Genomic DNA, 24204 nt, shown 5'->3' on the forward strand with positions numbered 1-24204 from the left:
CACGTGGACGTGGCTGTGCGCATTTTTGGTCAATAGAGGGGGCTATGATAGAAAAGTGTTGAGTATGAAAGTTTTAATATTTTTGGATTTTTCTTTGAATGAATGAATGATGGCTGTGCGAGCTGTCTTGAGAGCAGTGTTGATTGACCTGAGTGGTACATTACACATCGAAGACACTATTGTGCCAGGAGCAGTGGCAGCATTAGCAAGGTTGAACCTGCCTTGTATTAATTACAACTGAGTACTTTGCAACTTGGACTCAAGTCCAGTCAAGTCGAGTCACTGCCAAAGTTGTGACTCAAACTTGGACTCAACGTCTCAAGTGTAGTCATTCACTAAATTCAACTTGGGTCATTACAACTTCAAGTTGTAATGACTCAAGACGAATTTATAATGACTCAAGTTGAATGAGTGAACGACTCAACTTGAGTCCAACTTTGAATGCGAGTCGCAATTTTCAGTGACTTTACTTGACTTGAGTCTGCATGAGCTTACACTGGCAATGCGGCATACTACTCAAACTGACTCAATTCACTGCAAGCAAATGACTCAATTTGACTTGGACGTCGAGTCTCGCATAGCTAGCTAGAGATTCTCGACTCGAGTTACATCAACACTTGAAATTGCGGCATCAAGTTGCAAAGCCACATTAGGCTGATTGGCAGATTAACATAAAGATAAAGGAATTGCAGAAATTGTACCCAATTTCAATTTGCAATCCTAGATAAGATCGAGAATAAAATACGGTGACAGAACTTGACTCAAGCAAGAATATGACTCAGTGACCCCATAAATAGACTCAGAGTGCACTTCACTTGACCTGACATTGGCCTAATATACCAGGGTTCTCCCCACGTACAAACGTGCGTATCGGCCCGATACGCTGGAATTGCGGCCCGATACGCCGACAAAAATGCCGATCACATTTTTCAGCCCCCGATACGCACAATATAATTATTATACAAGCCATTAAAATGCACAACATAATCGTTTCATACACCATTATTTCATCTTGACATGCAAAATCTTGACAAAAATCCTGCATTTCTGATGCATGCGTGATCAAAATGCACACGATGACGGGTCTTTCGCGTCAACCGCCAGCTATATATTAGCGCATACAGCACGGTACACTGGTTCCCTTCGCGTGCCAACAGTATCAATGCTATGATGAAGGACCGGAACCAGTGACTACTGCCTCGTGCGTGCATACATGATGATGATGTCGACCGAAGTTGGATCGTACAAACACCAAACAAACATCGATGGAGAAAGAGAATTTCTGCAAATTAATTCACAGAACGTGATCTTTGTTTTCTGTGTATGTATTTTCCATTAAAATGACGAGATTGCAAAGCTCGAACTTGTGGCGAAACATCGTAGCGTGCTTCTTAGAAACAGTAGGGCCGTACACAGTGCAGTAATGCACACTGATACTGCGCGATGTACGGCCGGCCAGACTGAATGTTGGCAGTGCCAGGGGCCGTGATCGATGTACGTTAAGCATAGTGGAATCAACCTCCTCAAATATATTTTTAATTAGGTGAGGCAAGTTTTAATCACTTCTGATGGTCAGTCTTGATAATTTTCGTGGTGCAAAGGAAAATAATCCAGGCACAAAACTACATGATTCCTTGTTCAATATGCTCCATTCAATCATGTGTTTTTATTCCTCCATGATTCAATCAGCAGCCCAAAAAAATGGCGAAATAATTTTTCCGACCTACCGACGCTATTTTGAAAGCCATGTAGTCGGAAGCAAAAGTGATTTTTTTTCTTCACCTTAATTTCTTAATTTGAAACTTGCTTGTAAATATAATCCATACTTTCTAGATCAAGAAGGTTTAACACAGGTTTTGAAATGTTGATTTTTTTTTTTAAGTTAAAAACGTTGATATTTTTTTTCTCTAATTACAAAAAATATCACAAGATCTCCTCTAAATTTTAAGGAAAAATCTTCCTTAAAGACTCCCCAGATTTGCTCTAAAATGCACCAGAGAGCCTCTAAAGTTCAAAATTTTTCGGGGCCCTTAAGCGGGCCCCGAACCCCACGCCGTGGCTTCGCAGGTTGGTGAATCACAACAAAACTTCCCCCACAGGTTTGAAAAAATCCTGGGGAGAACCCTGTATACTGACTAGACTCCACTGAAATCCCTGCTTTACTTACTACTAGAATTAGAAGGCTTCTCTCCAATTCTAGAAGTACTTAGGGCCTACTTATATTACTTAGGTTGATAGGAATTGAATAGGCTAAGCCTTTGTGACCCCATATCCAATTTCTTTCCAATACTAGGCATCAAGTTGGTTCTTAAACAGCTTTGTTGAGGCTGCATTCACCACATAAAGTATGTGATGGGAGGTTGTTCCATTCGGAAATAACACGGATGGAAAAGAAGTTTTTTTCTGCAGTTCAAGCCTTTCTTTAATCCTGGTTTGTAGAGCTTTACGTTGTGACCTCTGACTTGGAATGGTTTGTCGTGTCTCTGGAAGAGCTTGCTCTCCTCAATGCCTTCCAAGCCGTTTAGGATCTTATACACCTCGATCAGGTCACCTCGTTGTCTTCTTGCTTCCAAACTGTACAGGTCCAACTCCAATAATCTCTCTGTATAAGTTTTGTTTCTCAAGCTTGGGATGATCTTGGTTGCCCTTGCGCTGTACCTTTGCTAACGCTGTCACATCTTTCTTGAGACTTGGGCTCCATGCTTGGATACAATATTCAACAACATTACAACTTGACTCTAGTCGCTGCCATGCCCTAAAATAGCTTGACTCATGCAACTAAGTCCATCATTCACAAGTCAGTGACCAGAATCGTTTCACATGAATTAATAAAATGATGACTAATTAATCACCTTTTGTGACTAATTAATCACAGTTTGTTTTAAAGTATCTTCAATTCTGAAAAGTCTGAAACCCAACCATACTTACTAAATATCTGCTGAGCGACAGTAGTTATTACCACATGGTGTTACCGCAAACCGAAACGATACTGATACTCCACCATGCAAAGCCTAAATACTTCCTTCCTCCATGCTAACACAAACTTCACAGAGTGTAATTTTCCGTAGACTATTTTTGTGTCTCATATTATTTATCTCTTTTTTGGGGGGTTGGCCTTCATTTGTTTGACCAGGTTAAGATCAGCTCCGGTCAAAATCAAGTTTGTGACCAACACGACCAAAGAGAGTGTCTCGACCCTCCACCAGCGGCTCCAGAAATTGGGCTTTGACATCGGAGTTGGAGAGATCTTCTCGTCCCTGACTGCCGCACGGAATGTGGTGATAGAGGGCGCTCTAAGGCCAATGCTGCTCCTGCAAGAGGATGCCATGAGAGATTTTGAAGGTTGGAAGCACAGGATGATTCTCGTCCTGGTTTTTTCAAAAAAAGGGAGGAGGTGCCCCTCCCCCTTTTTTTCAGAAAGATGGCGGATTTTTCGAGATGGATTCTTTTATTTTCTTGTCACTTTTGCTGATGCTTGTGTCCAAAAAGGAGCCATCACCCTTTCTACCAGATTCTAAACTTACATACATAGTAGTCTGAAAATTCTCAATACAGTGTATGAAAGTCCCAAAACTTAAGGTATCGAAAACACGCAATACAATAAAATAGACTGGCACCTAAAACAACCAGTCCAACACCGCTTCAGTACTGTATCAATCAACCATGCCAAAAGAATTATGTGGCATGAATTGGGAACTAGTCTCTATTTACCACACATTCTCCATAGTCACCAGACTAATGACACTGAATGAAGAGGTCAGTCTTTTCAAATAGTTGGGCCATGGTTGGACATGTACCAGTCTAGTCTTAAGCCTCATTTTGAAATCACTAGACTTCCCTCTCATGTGTTTACAGGCATCTCTATAGATTCTCCTAACTCTGTGGTGGTTGGACTTTCCCCGGACAACTTCAATTATGCAACTCTTAACTCAGCATTCAGGTAAAGACGCCTGTTTTTAAATTTTAATTACTACGGTGTATCTCTGCATATCCGACAAAAGACCTACAAAATATGTTTTTCCGGGCATGATAGTTTTCCTATTTTAATAGGATTTCCGATTTTCCCTCTTTTCATTTTCCGCAATTTCCTCCATTTTCACATGATGCCACACTTGTGTGCACACACACATACTGGAATTTGTATCCTTGTGGAGTCATTTCTTTGTTCTCGTGTACTAAAGTTTTCGAGTTTGAAAGTGTAGTTTCAAAATACTCCTTTTTTAACCAGAGTTAATTTCCTGGGCTGAAATTCGGACTTAATACCCTTCACATAAAATACTTCACTTTGCGACATTTCAACCCACCTTGGAAATTCCTATTTTTGAGTAAAATCCGTATATCTATTTCGTGATAACCTTGTGGAGACGTATTCATCGATAGAAATTGCCCTGTGGAGACGTATACAATATTTTGTTCCCTATTACATGTATGCACGTCGCCACAGGGCACCGTGTACCAGATCATTTTGCACCCGTTCTTTCTTTGAGTACACGCTTACCACCTGTGCACGGGGGTGGGGCTGCCCCAGTAATCACTTCTAATTATGCTTGTCATAAGTCTACAACGAGCCTGTTTCTGTTCTTCCAGACTAGTCCTGGATGGTGCTAAGTTGATAGCCATCCACAAAGCCAGGTACTTCAAGAGGCTGGACGGCCTGGCCCTGGGTCCGGGACCCTTCGTGGAAGCCCTGGAGTACGCCAGCGGGACCAAGGCCTCCGTCGTCGGCAAGCCAGAGAAGACGTTCTTCTTAGAAGCCCTGAGGAGCTTGGGATGCAGTCCCCAAGACGCTGTGATGATAGGAGATGTAAGAATGTGATGGAAGATGAATGAATGTGCAGGGACCAAATATACTGATACATTTAGCTCCGCCCACTGCGCATGTCGGCAGTGACACGCATGCTTTTCCAGTGCCACTGCATGTTCCAGACTCGCGCTTTGTTAACGAAGTGACAAAATACTCGAAATTCGTTAATTGTTCCATTTTTAGTTTTACTAGCCGTTTTATCATATTTGTCTCAAGGAGCAATTTGACCAAGTTTGTTTACTTTCTAAATTATCGTAAATTATAAACATTTGACAAAAAGCCTGAAATCCGTGTTTTTCACAAATGTAAAATGTTCTCGCGGAGTGACCAAAAGTCACCTCGTGAGCAGAGTCGGGGGAATCATACATTGGTCTACACGCGTCAGGTTGGGAGCATACACGGGGAGCATACACTGTCTTAAGACCCACCATTGGGAAGGCCTTCTTTCGTTGATTTCTTCAAAATGACAGCTTGCCAGAAAGAATAATTTCACAGGGAGTTTAGTCCCCTTACTATCGTTCAATCAAGTATGGTTTTCACCACTATTTTCGCCAGTTACTTTTTGGATAGCTGCAAATGATGGACTGTAGCTTTAAGAAATGGTCAAAGTATGCTGATATGGATTGTGCGTCAGGCATCAGGTACATGTAGGTCTAATCTGGATCCACTGAATGAAGTTTTGTTTTACATTTCTGAAACCAAAAGCAAACTTTGAAAATGTTTCAGATTTCCCCACTCCAATCTGAATGTAAAGAAACTAAACAAGGAAAAACATGGTGCGTGTGTTCTAAGATATGATATGCACATCGGACAGTTATGGTTCAACATGAATATCATTGTGAATGGATAGGATATAAAAAAAAAGTGTCCCAATTTGTCTTTTGGACAAAAAAGTTTTGATGTTTTTTTTTTACCATAAAAGGTGTTTATGAATGGCAATAAATATGGGCTTGGCCGGTATTAAACAATATGTTGAAGACTGGTTGGAGTCTGGATGCTGATAATTTACCCTCGCCTTTGGCTCGGGTAATTATCAGCATGGAGGTAGGAAACCTCCATGCTATCAGCATCCTGACTCCAAACAGTCTCATTATCAACATCCCGACTCCAAACAGTCTCATTATCAGCATCCAGACTCCAACCCGGCGGTCTTAAACATACTGTTTAAAACTGGCCAAGCACACATTTATTCCCTTAACCCTAACTCCCTAGGCCTTTTTGCTAGGATGTTGCCTCAATCCTGCAAAATCCTCCAATTCGGGCGATTCACAATGCAGTGCGCCACCAAGAGTTGGCCATGGAGAGTCAACTTTTCAAGTTTACGGTCGACAAAATATGGCCCATTTGAATGAGTGTCAGTAATTTGTTTGTAGCGTTCTGCCGCCTTACCAAAATCACCATAGTGATACAAAGAAAAGAAAATGGCAACATATATATACTCGAATCATACACTTACGAAACTACAGACCGGAAAAAACGAACAATTTCAAATGTCCTGCGCTGCGAATTTGTCGACCATCTCCCACAATGCACTGGGAAAAATGAACTCTCCGTGGCAAACTATTGGTGGCGCTCTGCATTGTGAATTGCCCGAATTGGCCTCATGGAAAAATAGCATATAGCCTCAAGCCTCAATCCTGCAAATTCCTCCATTATTTCTTGAGTATGGTCAGTGGAGGGGTGACCACTGCCTGAATCCTGCAAAATCCTGTGGCAGTGACTGTCAGTATGTTGAGGCTTGGCCAGTGACATCCAGGAGCAATACGGAGGATTAAGCATAATCCAGCCTTATATTTATGCATGGCTGAGCAAAAACAACACAAAGTCCGGCCCAAGACCTAGACAAAGTGCGTCCTACGAAATCAGTAACACATTTTGCCATGTAAGTTACCTCAATCCTCCACATTCCTCCACTTTGGCAAAGAGGATTTTGAAGGATTCAGGGCGGTTAGGGTTAATAGCTGTCAATAATAATTTCTATCCTTCCCTCTGTTTTGTCACCAATATTAATTGCCAGGATGCTAGAGACGACGTACATGGTGCCATGGCAGCTGGACTGCAGGGGATATTAGTTAAAACAGGTCAGACTTTGTTATCTTTTTCGCTTTAAAAACACAACAGATATTAATTTTAATTTGACAATGAAACAATTTACAAATGAAAACATATTAAATTGTTGATAAATATTTATAAATAAATATTGAATTGTGTTAAACACAGAAAATAAAAGTCCATTGAAAAAACACTTCTTAACCCTATAGCTCTCTTTAGAGGCATTTTGCTAGGATGCAACCTCAATCCTGCAAAATCCTCCAACTGCCTCCATGTAAAACTAGCATACAGCCTCAATCCTGAAAAATCCTCCATTGTTCCTTGAATGTGGTCCTTAGAGGGGTGACCACTGCCTCAATCCTGCAAAATCCTCTGTAAATTACTGTCAATATGTTGAGGCAGAGCCAGTGACATCCTAGAGCAGTGCAGAGGATTTCAGTATAATATAGGCCTGAATGTATGCACGGCTGAGCATACACAACACAAGGTCCAGCCTAAGACCTTGACTGAGTTCATCGTGTTATGACTACCTTCAATTAGCCAGCTGAGGTTTTTCTTTCGATGGTGGATGGCAAAGGATGAGCAGAATTCTTAGAGTATCCAGCAATGCAAAAGAGCAGGCTCTTGAGTAAGGGTTGTTTCAAACTCAAAACCAAAAACCGCAAATTGATAATACAGAATGAACCTTTTCTAAATGGCTTACAAAAGAGCACAACATCTCTAAACTTCTTATGAGATTACTTATACAGTAAAACACATTCAAAACCCTAAAAGAAAATAATTGCACACATTACTTATTCAAACAATGAAGATTTCTTTAGGCTGTGTCACATTTGTTTCAGGATTTAAAGGTAGCGTCCATCATTTGTAATTTTGCATTATGTTCGTTTGAAGCAACAAAAGTGCTTGATATCTAAAGAAGGGTGCTGAGCAACTAACCTGATGAAGTTTCAGCTCAGCTTCAGCTGTATATTCCGAGAAAACAATAACTCTGGGATCTTGATTTCAAATCAAAAGTTGAATTGGGCATGAATTCAGCGTCCGAAGCATGTTCTCACTGAGCTATTTGCAGCTACGCAATTTTGTCGCGCACTGAACCGACGAATTATAGCAACCGCGCGCGTGCATGGCGTCGTGTAACACTTGCGCGTGCTTCACCGAATAAAAAAAAAAATTCTAACAGAAATTTCCAACGATGCGTCTTTAGAGGCATCGTTTGAAAGGCCTTCTGTCGTTGATTTCTTCAAAATGACAGCTTCCCAGAAAGAATAATGTCACAGGGAGTTTAGTCCCCTTACTATCTTTAAACCAAGTATGCTTTTCAACAATAATTACGTCAGTTACTTTTTGGATAGCTGCAAATGAACTGTACCTTAAAAAATCTTTCAAAAGTTTAATAAATTTAATAAATTATACATGTACTCCTTGCAAAAAACACATCCCACATCACATCCTAATCAATAACAATAAGATGTCTTTGAGCTGAGTCACATTGGTTTCAAGTTTTAAAAGATTTATTTCAACGTGCCGTTTGTTTTGTCTACACACAGGCAAATATCGCCATGGTGACGAGGATCGCATCCAGCCAGGAGCGACCGCTGTCTGCCGAGATTTCCCAGAGGCCGTGGAGCACATTTTGTCCAAGATGTTATGACCCGAGCCCTCTTCCTCCCCTCAGAGCCACAAGTGCCCAAATTGATGAAATAAATCTTGGAGGTAAGTTCGTCACGCAGGTCTGAGAATGCCCAGAAGCCTGCCGGAATAAAGTTTTAAAAAATTGAAGTACCTTTCACCTATGTATAAATAAACAAGGGCAGCAGTGGCACACCCAAGGGGGGGGGTGGCCAAGGGGGAGGGGGGGGTTAGAGCCCACCCCCCAAGAGGATGTCAATTTTTTAATTTGTTTTTTTTAGTCCCACGAATTGACCTTGGTGATATGTATGTGGCCTATTTTCGAGTAGTATAATAGGGGTGTAAGTGGCGCCACCAAAGTCAAAATAGTTCCCCTCCCCCCCCCCCCCCCCCCCCAATTGTGGGCAAATTTTTTTTTTTAATTTAAACTTCTTTAAAATATGAAGGAAAATAATTGTGGGGGCCCCTCCCCCAGCCAAATCCTGGGTGTGCCACTGAAGGGCAGCCAAGACCAATTGACTTATCCATTAATCCTTCTGCTATTTAAACAGTCACAGACAGTCCCCTTCCCCTGCTATACCTTAACAAACGCTAGTATCCAGCAGTCAGATCACATGTCAAGCGAGCACTGGGACTATTCAAACTGGGTCAACAGACAAAGCAGGCAAGTTGTGGTCACAGAGCTGCTTTATCACGCACCCGGAGTCAAAGCATAGCTGCATCAAGTTACTTAAACAGTCCCAGCCTTACCGGACTCCATCAACATCCAGACCCCTTTAAATTTTTGGGGTTTTGGCCGATGAGCCATGTGTACCGAGTCCATCAAAATCTACGAGCACCAGTGGGTTTCAACGGCATTGGTAATCGGTAGGGAGGTAAAGTCGAAGGGATGTTCACGTGTGGTGCTCCATCTTTCTTGTAATCCTCGTCAGAATCGTCTTCGTCTTCAGAACCTTCTTCGTCATTGTCATCGTCATCGTCATAATCATCTTCTGCAGTGGTATCATCCTCATCGTCATGGTCACTTTCCTTACGAAGGCCCGGGAGTCTGAACTGGTAGCTGTAGTCCAAATCCTTGTCCTCATCTGTCTCCTCATCAAGAGTTCCGTCCTCAACATCCTTGCTCCTCCGTTGGTCCTTCGTTTCTTCATCACTTGACCCTCTGCAGCAACGCAAATGGGGTATTTTGAAACAAGTTCAGAGGCACACAGGATTGAGATTTTTCAGACTTATGGCTGAAATCAGACTTTTTGAAAATCTGAGAGAAAGACATTTTCAGTAAAGAAAGAATGACGTCTTTCAGACCCTGCAGATGTGATACGCCCAGTGTAATTTCTTTAGTCTAATACACGTGTAGCTTACCTTTCAAAATCAACCACGGTGAAGTCCATGTCATAGTCCACGGGTCGGCTGCAAATTTGACACATGTTGTGGACGTCGTGGACGCATTCCAGGCAGTAAATGGCTACAAAATGTCCACACACACACACAAATTGTTACGTCAAATTCATCTGTCACCTCACAGATCAAGAGACTGCTCCTCAAGAGACTGTTCATTGAATTGTCTTCACAGGGGGCAATACATGACAACACCACTCAGAGGCATAGGGGGATATTTATTTTCCCCCTCCCCCCCCAAAAAAAAAATTGGTAAAGACCCAGGATCGCGGGAGGAAAAACCCCGTCAATGTTTCTTCAGACGGAACTTAATGCCCCTTAATTAACCCTAACCCTCCAGGGTATGTTGGCTAGAAACCCTGCCAAACACAGCAACATGCAACACTTGTCTAGATGACAAGCCTCCCCAGTGTAGCCAGATCCATCGGGTCAAACGTCTCTAGGCCAAACTGCCTCGAATGCAGCAGGAGACAACTGTGGCATTGCTTAAAGCTATAGTCCATCATTTGTAATTAGTGCATTTTGTTCGTTTGAAGCAACAAAAGTGTTCAAAATCTAATGAAGGATACTGAGCAACTAACCTGATGAAGTTTCAGCTAAGCTTCAGCTGTACATTCCGAGAAAAGCAGCATTCTAGGATCTCAATTTCAAATCAAAAGTTACTGAATCATGTTTTGAATTGTTTTGAATTGCAGCTATACGCGGCGTCGCGCACTGATCCGACGAATTATAACAACCGCGCGCGCGTGTGCGTCGTTCCAATACTTGTGCGCGCTGCGCTGAATAACAAAACGAACTACTAATTTAAATTTTCCTACGGTGCTTCTTAAGAATCACCGTTGGAAATGCCTTCTTTCGTTGATTACTTCAAAATGACAGCTTCCCAGAAAGAATAATTTCACAGGGAGTTTAGTTCCCTTACTATCTTTCAAACAAGTTTGTTTTTCAACAGTAATTACGCCAGTTACTTTTCGGATGGCTGCAAATGATGGACTATAGCTTTAATGGAATTGGCTCTCATTGTTTCAGAACTGGCCGTTTATGCACTGGTGTTGATAGCTAAATGCATCAAAGTGCACCAGACAAAGAATGTGCCCCAAGGTGGATTATTTTAGGGTCCAGGAGCTTCTCCGTTTTCTGGTCTGCGCGCGTTGCCGTAGCCATGCGCGTCGCCAAAGTTTTGTTTTCAATGTAAGAGGATGTCTCAAAACTGCCAAACTAACTGGTTTGATTGGAATCCTGCTGCTACACAATTTTAACGTGTTTTTAGATAGGGATACGATCGAGATTAAAGATATAGTCCATCATTTGTAATTTGTGCATTTTGTTCGTTTGAAGCAACAAAAGTGTTCAACATCTAATGAAGGATACTGAACAACTAACCTGATGAAGTTTCAGCTCAGCTTCAGCTGTATATTCCGAGAAAAACAGCATTCTAGGATCTCAATTTCAAATCAAAAGTCGCTGAATCATGTTCTGAATTGGGCCTGAATTCAGCGTCCGAGACGCGTTCTCACTGAGCCGATTGCAGCTATACGCGATGTCGCGCACTGATCCGACGAATCATAGCAACCGCGCGCGCGTGTGCATCGTGCCAATGCTTGCGCGCGCTTCGCCGAATAACAAAACGAACTACTAATTTAAACTTTTCTACGGTGCGTCTTAAGCCTTTTTTCGTTGATTACTTCAAAATGACAGCTTCCCAGAAAGAATAATTTCACAGGGAGTTTAGTCCCCCTTACTATCTTTCAACCAAGTATGTTTTACAACAATAATTACGCCAGTTACTTTTCGGATGGCTGCAAATGATGGACTATAGCTTTAAGCTTGATGTGGCCTCTCTGGGCTCCCATATACTTTGCTCTAAATTTAGTTGGGCACCATTTGCAGACGATGTTGTAAATTTGTAATTGTGCGTCTGGAATCCAGACTGAGGGAGCGATGGCCGTGTATCTGGAACCTGTAAATGCTTTTTTAATTGTCGCAATATGTAAGGGAGCAGACTAATGACAGCCTGGCAGCTCATGCACGATGTTGATGTATGGTCATCTGACGTTACCGTTTTCTCTGATTTTTGTCTTGACTATCAAATTTTCCCAAAGAATGTGCGTGTCGGTCGAGATCTTGAGTGGGTGCAGAATTATCAAGCCCTATGGCCTTACTGAAGTCATCTCAAGCTCCACTGAAGCATCTGCAACATCAGCCAACATTTGAAGAAGAAAAAGAGTTGGAAAAAAAAAACCTGCGTCGCCGCACCACTTTCGGGGCAAGCTGTATACCAGAGACCGGAGATTTTTTTTGGCCTTAATGATATTCTCAATAAAAATCTGTCAACCTGGTCATTACTTGTTTACAAGCACTTCAGTAGTGTAATGGTCTTCCTTTCTAAGTCATATGACAAGTCTAACCTCGGCACCCTGCATTGGCACAATCCATGAATCCCTCTGTGTCCTTAGCTTTTCCTGGTATACCGCAGTTTACGCAGAACTTCCATTTAAATCCACATATTTTTAGAATTCTGGCCATGATCTTTGACCTGTACAAAAAAAAGGGATATAGTAAAAGCATGAAATATGTAAAAATCAAGTTTAAAACCCATGTTTACTCAGAGTATGGACTAAGCATAGAGCTATATTAAATTACTAGAGCGCTAACTCCCTGTACAAAGAGATGCCTGCTGGGCGCATCCATATTTGTGCACAAACCTATGGAGACCAAGAAATTTTGTACGGCTTTTGTACGGCTTTTTGCATATCTGCGTTTGTATTCCATACTGGTGCGTTATCGAAGCCAATAAGCCCAAAACCGAAACGCACGATCAGCAAATGAGCGTTTCATTTTGCCCTACACAAACAGCGCAACACGTGCGCGCATTCGCTGCAGATGCTTCTTGCCGTCACATATTTTGAACCGTCAATGACGCGCTTAAGTTGTTTGCGTATGTTCTACTTGCACGTTGCATGTAGAGTACACTTTCAAAATTCAATCTATCTAATTTCTTTATGTTCTACAAACACACACATGAATTCAAAATGTCTGCGCCCAGGAAGGCTTCAAAGCGTCTCTGTGCGCAGAATGACGAGTTAGCGCTCTAGTAATTTAATATAGCTCTATGGGACTAAGCCGGTAAGGAACAAGTACCAAGTGGTACAACCCATGGCGGATGGGTAACGTGTGAAGATGGCACCGTCCGTCACCCGGGCTGTACCGATGCCTAAAGAGTACCGGTACAGAAAACGAATGGGGCGTGATCTATGCAAATTAGACACATGGCATCAGTGTTTGCAAAACGGGTCTTTGAATGCAAAGCTGTAATACTCCAGTTGCATGAATACAATATATGGCTGAGTAAAGTGTCCACCAACCAACCAACTAACTTGAGCAGCTCAAGCCCACGGCATGTTTCACACCCACCGTGGGAAAAAGTACTGAGGTGGTCAGTTGCTACTACCTTCGTGTGTAGGTCAGACTTGTGCTCTCAATGGACCAATAGTCCCCTTGGTACGGAGCATAGTTGGCATTAAGAATAACTTCAAATGAATTAAAGCTAACTTTTTCAAGTGGCCACCAGTGTGATCCACTGGCTCAATATCTCACCCTGATAGAGAGTCTGCATGTTGTCCTCATGACCTCTGTAAAGTTGCAGGGTCACCTAAATTTCAGTACTTTCACGTGCGTTCCATGTGTGGTGTTTTGAGAGCTTCACTCAACAGTACAGGTACAAGTCAAATCAATACAATGTCAGAAACTTTGAGGGCACTGCCTGTGTGAGATAAGGTCTCCAGTCCAGTCACCAGGGGAGTCAGGTTGGCGCAGTGGTTACTTTCTTCGCCTTCCACCTCTATGGTCTGGGTTCGATTCCTGCCCTGGTCCACATGTGGATTGGGTTTTCAGTCCCTGCCTGATTCCGTGGGTTTTCCCCAGAATGTTCGTCTGGGGTTTCCTCCCACCTCTAAAACTGTAATTTCTTCTCGTTGTCTTCTCTCGTAAGTTGGTGTGACACAGATACAGATACCATACCTTGACGCAAGGTGGCTGATAAGACCGTCACCCTTTGTGCCCTCGGCCGCGTCCTCCGTTTTCTTGTTCCTCTTAAGGAATTTCCTGAAGCCGCCGCGCCGTCGCAGGATCTGATTGTAGAGCCAGACGGTGCGCACCCGCTCCCTCTCTGGGTAGTGCTTACTCATGATCAGGCGACGCAGACGAAGACCGTAGGCCTCAAATATTATGAGGAGAAAAGCGATGCCAAAGATAATACCTGAGGGCCACGAGAAATTTGGGGAGGATACAAAATTTTGGGAGGATCATAAAATTATCTTCTTGAGTCCTGGTACACCGTATGGGCTATTTGGTCTTTAGAGATTCAAAATACAGAGAGTAAAGTTTTTTTTGTCGGTTGCTTCAAATGAAAAAAATGCACCAATGACAAAATGGTCTACTCTCCCTTTAATCCAACCTACTCAACTACCTCGCTTGCAGTCCCCAGCTCTGGCAGGCGCCAGCTACCCCAGGCGCGGATCCAGAGGGGGCATTTGGGGGTCGGGGAAAAAAAAAACGGCTATGACTAAAAAAACATCATCATAGAAATATATTGAAAATAATGTGGAAAAAAGACCCTACTCTGACACCCCCAAACAATGTCCAGCTTCTGCTGGCGTTTCTACCGAAGATTTACAGTTAACAGTTAAGAAGAAGTGAAAGTTTGGTTTTATCTCTGGTTTGGCTTCAGGTCTTCAATAATGTTTTACGCTGACCATGTCAAAACCAAATTGCGACATATGAAACTGTGTCTGATTATAGAGAAAGAAATCCAATAATTTGTGTAAAGTGGGACATAAAATTTAGCCAGAGTTCCATCAAGGGCTTGAGAAGTTGCCCGAGCTGATGCTGAAACCAAGATTTGGGAAATGCCTTTAAAGTCTGATTCCGGGATAGTGTTTTGTGCGCTACATTTTAAAAACCATGAGGTGAGAGTCTGTGGTAGGGCGTAATTTGTACGAAATAAGCGGTCACAACTTGATGGTTATGTGAAGAACACGAACATAAATAACTTTGTACCTTTGTTTTATAAGCTATCGACTTGAGTCAAGTCATCTGATGAGGGACTTTAGTCAAGTCGAGTCATTTACTCGCAGTGACTCATGAGACTCGTTGAGTCAGTTACCTGTTGGTACTCAAGTTGAGTCGTGTCCCCAAAAACTGTGACTTGAGTCGGACTCGAGTCAAGTCATTGACTCAAGTCATTACAACTGAACTCTGAAATTTATGTCTTCAGAGATATGGATTTTGCATCACAAGATCTCAAAAAGTTGCAGAATAAGCCAAATCTGAATTCCAACTACGCGTGGGCGCAACAAGATTCAATTATTTTTTGCCCATACAAAAGTATAAATACGGCAGGCAAATGCACACAAGTTTATGGGGGTTGGGTAATGGAATCTGCATTCCTCAATTTGCATGCAATTGGAAACATGATGGAAACTTTCGTTCCCATAAAAGTTGGGGCTCACAAACACCTACCCACACTTTGCCATCCAACTTTTTATAACAATTTTGTGCTTACCTCAAAACAACACAATTAAATGTTGGTGGTACCTGATTTTCCACGCATACCTGTTTATCGCAAAAGAAAAATCATTCAAATCTTGATGTGGGCATGCCCAGTTGGAATACTGAACTGATGTAATCCAGGGAAGTTCACTGCAATTATTTTGTGACGTTCACTTGTGTGACACATAAAACTGGCCTAAACTTGGCAGAGTCTTGTCTAACTTGCCTCAGTTGTGCAAAATTCCACTGAACATTACCTATTACTCTGTAGGTTGCAGTGTCGGGCAGGGACGGACGGGGCAGGCACTTGCTTGTGTCTACCTCAAAGTTACTGATGTGGCGTGGATCAAATGACTGGACTAGAGAGCGGTAGATTTCGGCCAGAATTCCTTCTCCCTGCACGTCCAACGTCACGGAACCTGGAGCTGTTGAGAGGTAATGCCAGGGGAAGCCATGAAATTAACGTCAGTGCCCACCTGCCTTGGTCTGAAATAGTCTCCTCTTGAATGACTATTTCCTGTACTTTCACTTTTCACTGTCGAAGTGATTACTCAACATTGCCGAAGACCAGTCGTTGGTTCAGCAACGGGATCACATTGATGCAAACATGGCCACTACTCACTAGCGGTGGCGGCGCCAGACGATCATTCGCAACTATCCACAAAGTAACTGACGTAATTATTGTTGAAAACCTTACTTGGTTTACAGGTAGTAAGGGGACTAAACTCCCTGTGAAATGATTCTGACTGGCAAGCTGTCATTTTGAAGAAATCAATGAAAGGTGGCCTTTCCAACGATGTGTCTAAGAACACATCGTTGGAAATGTCCACTAGTAGTTCGTTATTATATGCGTTGACACGACAGCGCGGTTGCTATAATTCGTCGGTTCAGTGCACGACATCGCGTAGCTGCATTCGGCTCAGTGAGAACGTGTCTCGGACGCTGAAATCAGGCCCAATTTAAAACATGACTCTGCAACTTTTGAAATCGAGATCCTAGAATATTGTTTTCTCAGAATACACAGCATTCACTGAGCTGAAGCTTCATCAGGTTGAGTTGATCAGTACCCTTCTTTAGATTCTGAGCACTTTTGTTGCTTCAAACGAACATATATAGTGCACAAATTACAAATGATGGACGCTACCTTTAACTTTTCTGTATGGTATTCGTTTCTTACATCAGGAATTGCGTTTATTCATTCTGCCTAACTCACAATTGATATGTACGTTGAGTTCGCTGTGCATTCGCACCAAGTCCAGAAACCAGTAGGCCATGCAGTCAGCTACCATAAGCACCACTGCATAACAAACTTGGGTGCTCCACATCACAAAACCCAGGACAATCCGCCGCTTCTCCGGTCTGGCTAGGTATACAGAAGCTGTTTGGAAAAAAAAAAACAAGTAGGTTTTTAACTTAACCTTTTAGCAACTGAACTGTTTACGTTACATACCTAGTGTGGACATTTTTTTTCTTTTCGTGTAGTTAAAGCTATAGTCCATCATTTGCAGCCATCCCAAAAGTAACTGGCGTAATTATTGTTGAAAAACAAACTTGGTTGAAAGATAGTAATGGAACTAAACTCCCTGTGAAATTATTCTTTCTGGGAAGCTGTCACTTTGAAGTAATCAACGAAAGAAGGCCTTTCCAACGGTGCGTCTTAAGACGTACCGTAGGAAAATTTAAATTAGTAGTTCGTTTTGTTATTTGGCGAAGCGCGCGCAAGCATTGGCACGACGCACACAGGCGCGCGGTTGCTATAATTTGTCAGATCAGTGCGCGATGTCGCGTATAGCTGCAATTCAAAACAATTCAAAACATGATTCAGTAACTTTTGATTTGAAATTGAGATCCTAGAATGCTGTTTTTCTCGGAATATACAGCTGAAGCTTAGCTGAAACTTCATCAGGTTAGTTGTTCAGTATCTTTCATTAGATTTTGAACACTTTTGTTGCTTCAAACGAACAAAATGTACAAATTACAAATGATGGACTATATCTTTAAAGGGAATGTACATCATTGGTTTTTGCTGTAATTTTCAGAATTAAACTATTTGAGGGGTTATAATAGATCAAATATCGTTACACTGACATGTTTGAAGTTTTGTGTTCGAAAATGCTGGAAAAACCAAGAAAACAGAAATGTTCAAGTAGTCTGGTTCCCCGACTCCACTTAAGATGAAATGGATCAATTTATAGATGCCGGAAAGTTGTAAGGTAAGGGAACCAGTCTAGCAGGCCTGCACCTGTTCATGAACGTGTAACCAATAGCAAACCAAATTTGGACAGGAAAAAAATGGTAGATGTTGAGCAGTAGTTGAAAAATAGTTAGGTTTTTCCAACGGTGGTCGGCTGACCACCGTTCGAAATTTATACAAAACTACCACTTTTCTTGAAAATGACCACACCAGGTGCCATAATTTTATAGGATGCTTTTGACTGTCATTTACCAACATCCTAGTAAGGTTCTTTGTAAAACAATTGAAAGTTTTGTTTTTCAATGTTTGCAAATGTTGTATATTCCCTTTAAGAAAAACCCTTGAAAAAAACCTCATTTTACGCACACTGTGATTACTCTTTCAACCCAAATTTTTTCTGGATAATCTAGAAAAAAATTGGGTTGAAAGAGTTTTCACAGTGTGAGTAAAATGAGTTTTTTTCACGGGTTTTTCTTAAAGGGAATATACAACATTTGCAAACATCGAAAAACAAAACTACCAATTTTTTACGAAGACGGTCAGAGCATACTGACCGGAACGTCAAGTTTATACCTCTGGTTCTTTTCAGAACCATTCTCTTAGTTGAGAAATTATTCGCACATGGTGTTTCCGCGAACCTTTCATTATTCATTACCTTACTAGGATGTTGGTAAATGACAGTCTAAAGCATCCTGTAAAATTATGGCACTTGGAGTGAAGTCAGTGTTTCTCTTCATTTTGCCACCGATAAAGCTAACCCCAAAATGCCTCTAAACCTGTTTTCCGGAGGGGGGGGGGGGAGACATTGTGTGGACGTGGGCAAGTCCACACAACGTCGATGCTACCTGGGTTATGTGGACATCTTTTGTTCACACAGTGGATGTAATGCTTGTTCACGTGTTTATTCACTGGAAAAAAAAATCCAGTAAAACATCAAGTGCTCCGGCAGTTTCAGGCACAACAGGGAGTAATAGGCACGACGGTTTTGGGCAGTTCAGTGTCTAATGGGTTAAAGGGAATATACAACATTTGCGAACATTGAAAAACAAAACTAACAAATTTTTACAAAATACCTTACTAGGATGTTGTTAAATGACAGTCTAAAGCATCCTGTAAAATTATGGCACCTGGTGTGAAGTCATTTTCAAGAAAAGTGGTATTTTGTATAAATTTCCAACGGTGGTCGGCCGACCACCGTTGGAAAAAACCTAACTCTTTTTCAACTACTGTTCCAAATTTACCATTTTTCAGTCCAAATTTTGTTTGCTATTGGTTTCATGTTCATGAACGGGTGCAGGCCAGCTAGACTGGTTCCCTTACCTTACAATTTTCCGGCATCTATAAATTGATCCATTTCATCTTTAGTGGAGTCAGGGAACCAGACTACTTGAACATTTGTGTTTTTCTTGGTTTTTCCAGCATTTTTTAACACAAAACTTCACACATGTCAGTGTAACAACATTTGATCTACATGTATTATTGAACCGCTCAAATAGTTCATTTCTGAAAATTACAGCAAAAGCCAATGATGTACATTCCCTTTAACTAAACGCAGATTCGGGCATAGCTTGCATGCGTACATTCCTCTCAAAAAGTGTCAACTTTTTGGGGGACCACAAAGTGGTACAAAATCCTGTGATAAATAGCACAAGTCGGAGCTTTGTTACTTGTGGTGATGTATTTCCTGCGCTCTTTCCTCTTGAGAGGTAGGAGTGTCTCTCTGCCCAAGGCCTCCTGTTTCTCGTCAATCATCTGCATGTAGTCAGTGACGTACCAGTTGTCATGTTTGTCCTTCACTCGATAGTTATGGTAATACTTGCAAGCTCTGCGGTTTTGAAAAATCCATACCAAAAACATAAAAAAATAAAGCAGGGTCTGAAGATCCAATCAACATGTTAAACCTGGCTGGGGTACGATCTTAAACTCAAAAACAAGATGATGAACACACCACTGCATCAATCCGACACCCCAAAGTCAGGATTTCCAGAAAGAAATAAAATAAATCAAATTATCAATACTGCTTTAGGACTAACTTGAGGAGGAGCAAGATGAAAGCGAAGGACACGAGACGGTTGAGCCAGGTGACCACCGTGACAAACGTATCGGTCCGTTCCTCCATCTCTCCAAGGATGTTTTCCCTGATTTGTCGGGCCGACTGGGAGAAGTTGTAGTCTACTCTCATCTCGTGGGTGAACTCAAAATCCACGTAGAACTGTTCTTTCACTTTTTCCAGGGCCTTGTCGATCGCTGCAGAGGGTTGAAAGGGTCTGCTTGACATCGGTCATTGGAGGAAATTGACGAATGCATTCGGCCCCGCCCACTGCGCACATTGGGCGGCCCCGCCCGCTGCGCACATTGGGCAACAACACGTGCACCTCTTGAATGCCACACAGTGTGTTTCAGACGTGCGCGTGTCATTATACAAAATATTGAGTGGCTCAGCGTGGAATGGGAGGAATATTATCGCTCGGTAAAATCTGGACTTTTCCATTTCACGAGGCGAAGCCGAGTGAACTGGAAAAGTCCAGATTTTACCGAGCGATAATATTCCTCCCATTTCACAATTTAAAGCCACTCAATATTTGTTTTATATAACTGACATTTAAATCCTCGTCATTTGATATATTTGAACTTTTATTTTAATACAACACTGGAAGAATATGTATTTCTCTCTTCCAAACCACCCCTTCACGAAAATGTTTGAACCCAACGCTGTAGCGCTGGCTCTTTGGAACAATATGTGCTACGCGCAACGCTGAACGCGCACACGAGCATGTATTGCACACAAATACTGCGTCATGATCCTAACTGTTAACATTATTTCCCATTCCCCATGGGCGGATAGTACTTTTTGAGCCGCGGCGTGAATGGGAGCAATAACGAATGTCACGTGATGTGAGTTCCACCAATCAAATGACAAGGATCTGTATGTCGGTTATAATATATACACCCATATACACAGCTTAGCATGTTGGACATTATTTATGGCTGTGATTGGTCATAGCTGGTTTATCAGGTTTGTAAGTGTGACGTCACTTCAGTTTAAACCATGCCCACTGCTACCACATCCCCAGTGCTTACTTGATTGCCAACCTCGTTTCCAATAGTGGGTGCGTTTTGCTCGACACCCTGGGGACGAGATTGCACCCACTGCGCATTAAGCATATGACGTTTTGAACATCCTCGGGGCGCATAGCACCCTCAGCTTTGCCTCGGGTGCTTTGGGCGCCTCGGGTGTTCAAAACGTCATATCGCACATCACAGCAGTCAACACTTGTTAAAAAGAATTCTATCCTGGATATGCTTTCCTCTTACCATCAGATGCTTTTGAAGCTATGAACTTGATGAGTCTTGGAAACAGGCACAGGATTTTCAAAACTGTTGAGGAACACCCACTGTTTGGTTAATCATTGATGTTAAAAGTTGACAACATCAGTTAGAAGTACCCCAAGCTGTTCAAACAAATTGTGACATTCTTTTGTCACTGCTCACCCCCTGTTACCCGTTACCTAACTTGTGACCGACTTGTGATGGACTTGTATGAGCAGGTTTCTCTGTAACATTTGACTGAGGAGGCTTCACCGCACCCGCTTCAGAGCTGTCGCCCACACGGGCAAGTCACTCATTTCACAGGTGAACACCTGTTTTGTGTTGTGGGAGATCACTCACAAAGGGCGTGATGAACTCATGAACACACACACGCATGCACCTGTTTGTTTTACATACTCTATGTGCATATTCCCTTGTTTTTGTGTAGTTAAAAAAAAACGGTACAAAAAAATAACTTGAACTGTGAGAACTCTTTCAAGCCTTTTTTTTTTTGGTTTTTTTTGTGGATTTCCATGAATGTTTCTCTTCACTCTGTGTCAGATAAACCTAACCCGAAAATGCCTCTTAACCTGTTTTCCAGAGAGGGCAAAACGTTATGTGGACACGGCTCAGTCCACATATCATCAACACAACCTGCATTATGTGGACATTTTTTGTTCACATGTCCACATAGTGACTGTTAGACAAACTGACACACACACAAACACACCCATGTTGGTGTAAATCAAGGATTTTCTTTTGTTCCTCTTCCCTTTTCCTTTGTTGGTACTTTAACTTTTTCGCAATAGCTCTCATTGGTTTTGTACACGATTTCTAGTCGAGGTCGTCATCGATTTGGTTCCAGCCTGTCCTCGATTCACCGATGATGTTTCATGTGTGTGTCCTCGATTTACACCAAAAACAAACTCACTCTTGTTTTACTATACCCCTGAGGACAGTGCTTTGTGTTTTCCTTTGTCCCTGTTATGTAACACTCTCCCATAGACTAAGCACACAAAACTACTACAAAGGACTGTTTTGAACAAGAGACCCAACTACCGAGGACTGATAGGATCTGTTGTTCTCCCTTTGTGTGTCTGTCCTAGGGGGGGGGGGGGGTGGTAATGTAGAACATGTACAAGTGTGTATATGCCTGCAATCGGGGACCCCCTATTGTCCCTCTTTTGTTTGTACATAAACTTTTTAGGAAGACCTCCCATATGTTTTGTACACATCGCCAAATTGGGAACCTTCGGGATTTGGGGACTCTATTGTCCTCTATTGTTCAAGGTCGCCTATTGAATGCAGAGACAAACCCAGACTTACCTTACATTCCTTTGTATTCGTGTTGTTAAGAAAAACGTGTATATACATACTATAAATTATGAACGAAACTTTCGTTCAGTATAAGGTTTTGCCCTTCATCGAAATGTAAGCAATGTATACTCAGTGTGTAATACCTCCTGAGTGAAAGTCGGGAAAAATCACTCGGGTGGGACTCAAACCCAGGACCTCCTGCTTTCTAGTGCAGACGTCTTGCCACTCGACCACGGAGCTTGCGGGATGTGCTGGCTGGTTCAAGTCTGACGTACACACGTAGCAGCGGGTACCTCAATTAAACTTTTCATAAGATGGATTTTTTTTAAAAGAAATTTTAGTTACTTACGGCCAGCTATGTAACACACATTAGAGACCAGATCAATGATGCCGCATACGAATTGAAAGATCCAGGCGTCCCTGCGGCAAATGAAGGCAGCATGATCAAAGGCCAGCCGGCACCTTCTCTCTGGTATCCCCAGCTTCTCGTTGCACTTATCCACCATTGACCCCACCCAGTCGAAAAACTCCGCAGTGGCATTCCCTGTGGTGAAATTATTACAAAAGGTTCCAATTAGGCAAAAAGTGGACCAAAGGAGCAGGGAGAAGTATACTAAACAACTATCTGAACTACTAAAATTGGCAATACCATTTTTCAACCCACATTCCTTGCCAAATCTCGCTGGGCCCCCAACCCCCGCTCAATGTTGGCTCTTTTTGTGCGGTGTATGCTCCATCAGCTGGAGAGAACAACATTGACCGGGGGAGCGAGGGAGTGGGTGACAGTGGGAGGGTATAAGGTTATTTCCAACATAAGTACAGGATCGGTGGACAACAAACTTAGTGTACAAAAATCCTATAGGGTTGTGCAAGGGGCGTGGCCAACTCACAAATGGCAATAGGTCAATTGCCCTATCGCGGTAGAATCGCGTCAACGCAGCTTGTGAAATTTTGTCCAATTTACATGTTAAACAAATGAACGCGGAATGCCCAAAATTTGAGACAAACAAAACTCAACTTACAAAAGTTCCATGGGGTTGTCTAAGGGGCGTGGCTAACTCGCAAACGGCGATAGGTCAATACTACCAGTGATTCAGCTATTTCATAGTCCTAAATTCACAATACACCGGCACAGCTGCAGTACGTGCGACGCACGCAATATAAGGAGTTGTTAAAGACTTTTTGCAAGAAAGACATACCATAATATATCTAGAGGGGTGTTTCGAAAAACTTGAGGTGAAATAGTTGAACAAAATCACTGAAATTAATTCAGCTCGGATAATTGTGTTTAAAACCGGCCAAGCACATATTTATTCCCTTATTTAACTATTTGCTCAACATTTACAAAATTAAATGCAAAGTCACTTCCTTACCTGCCAGTCGCATGCTTGATTGACCTACCTAAAGCTTTGATGGCATCTTTGATGGCCCGGAAGCCTTCCTTGATTCGACGCCCTATGCTACGGAGCTTGTCAATCAGTGATGTGACTTCACCTGTAAAAGCTATTAAAGGGGGGGGGGGGGAAGGAGATGCATCACCAAGACTAAATTTGTAGAAGGGTGTTCAGTCACAGGAAATGTTTTGGTAGGTTCGGCCCTCCAAACAAAACTGAAACGATATTTTTCTTTGGATTATTCAGACTTTAATGGCCAAGGCCAAAAATATAAAAAGTCTTTGGTTTCTGGTATGGAGCTTGCCCCAAAAGTGGTGCGGTGACGCAGCTGTTTTTTTTTTCCATTTTTTTCTTCAAATGTCGGCTGATGACTGCATATGGTGCCCGACTAAATTTAGTGCAAAAAATATTATGGGAGCCAAGAGAGGCCACATAAAACTTATACTCGATCTTAACCCCACCTAAAACATGTTACAATTGTGCAGCAGCAGGATTCCAGTCAAACCAGTGAGTTTGGCTTTTGGTTTTGAGACATCATCTTACATTGAAGAAAA

General features: G+C 42.2%; 2 protein-coding genes across 3 annotated transcripts in view; one reads left to right on the forward strand and one right to left on the reverse strand.

The window, feature by feature from the left end:
* LOC119745703 (haloacid dehalogenase-like hydrolase domain-containing protein 2) lies at positions 1-15833 on the forward strand. Its single transcript, XM_038222243.1, has 7 exons — positions 1-210; positions 3134-3342; positions 3856-3940; positions 4588-4804; positions 6822-6885; positions 8407-8572; positions 15708-15833. The coding sequence occupies exons 1-6, from the start codon at positions 107-109 to the stop codon at positions 8508-8510; spliced, it is 783 nt and encodes a 260-aa protein (XP_038078171.1). The 5' UTR covers positions 1-106; the 3' UTR covers positions 8511-8572; positions 15708-15833.
* LOC119745700 (DC-STAMP domain-containing protein 2-like) overlaps positions 8936-24204 on the reverse strand; it is a 22974-nt gene continuing 7705 nt past the window's right edge. For both annotated transcript variants that reach the window (XM_038222239.1, XM_038222240.1), the window contains exons 5-15: positions 23658-23759; positions 22606-22800; positions 20946-21008; positions 19664-19877; positions 19298-19455; positions 16650-16814; positions 15694-15861; positions 13907-14144; positions 12295-12422; positions 9851-9953; positions 8936-9650 (exon numbers count right to left, since the gene is read on the reverse strand). In XM_038222239.1, coding sequence (XP_038078167.1) covers positions 9311-9650; positions 9851-9953; positions 12295-12422; positions 13907-14144; positions 15694-15861; positions 16650-16814; positions 19298-19455; positions 19664-19877; positions 20946-21008; positions 22606-22800; positions 23658-23759 — 1874 coding nt within the window. In that variant the 3' untranslated portion in view covers positions 8936-9310. The remainder of the gene's footprint in view (positions 9651-9850; positions 9954-12294; positions 12423-13906; positions 14145-15693; positions 15862-16649; positions 16815-19297; positions 19456-19663; positions 19878-20945; positions 21009-22605; positions 22801-23657; positions 23760-24204) is intronic.

Source organism: Patiria miniata, unplaced genomic scaffold (genome assembly GCF_015706575.1).
Source record: "Patiria miniata isolate m_02_andy unplaced genomic scaffold, ASM1570657v1 HiC_scaffold_7, whole genome shotgun sequence".
Classification (NCBI taxonomy): domain Eukaryota; kingdom Metazoa; phylum Echinodermata; class Asteroidea; order Valvatida; family Asterinidae; genus Patiria; species Patiria miniata.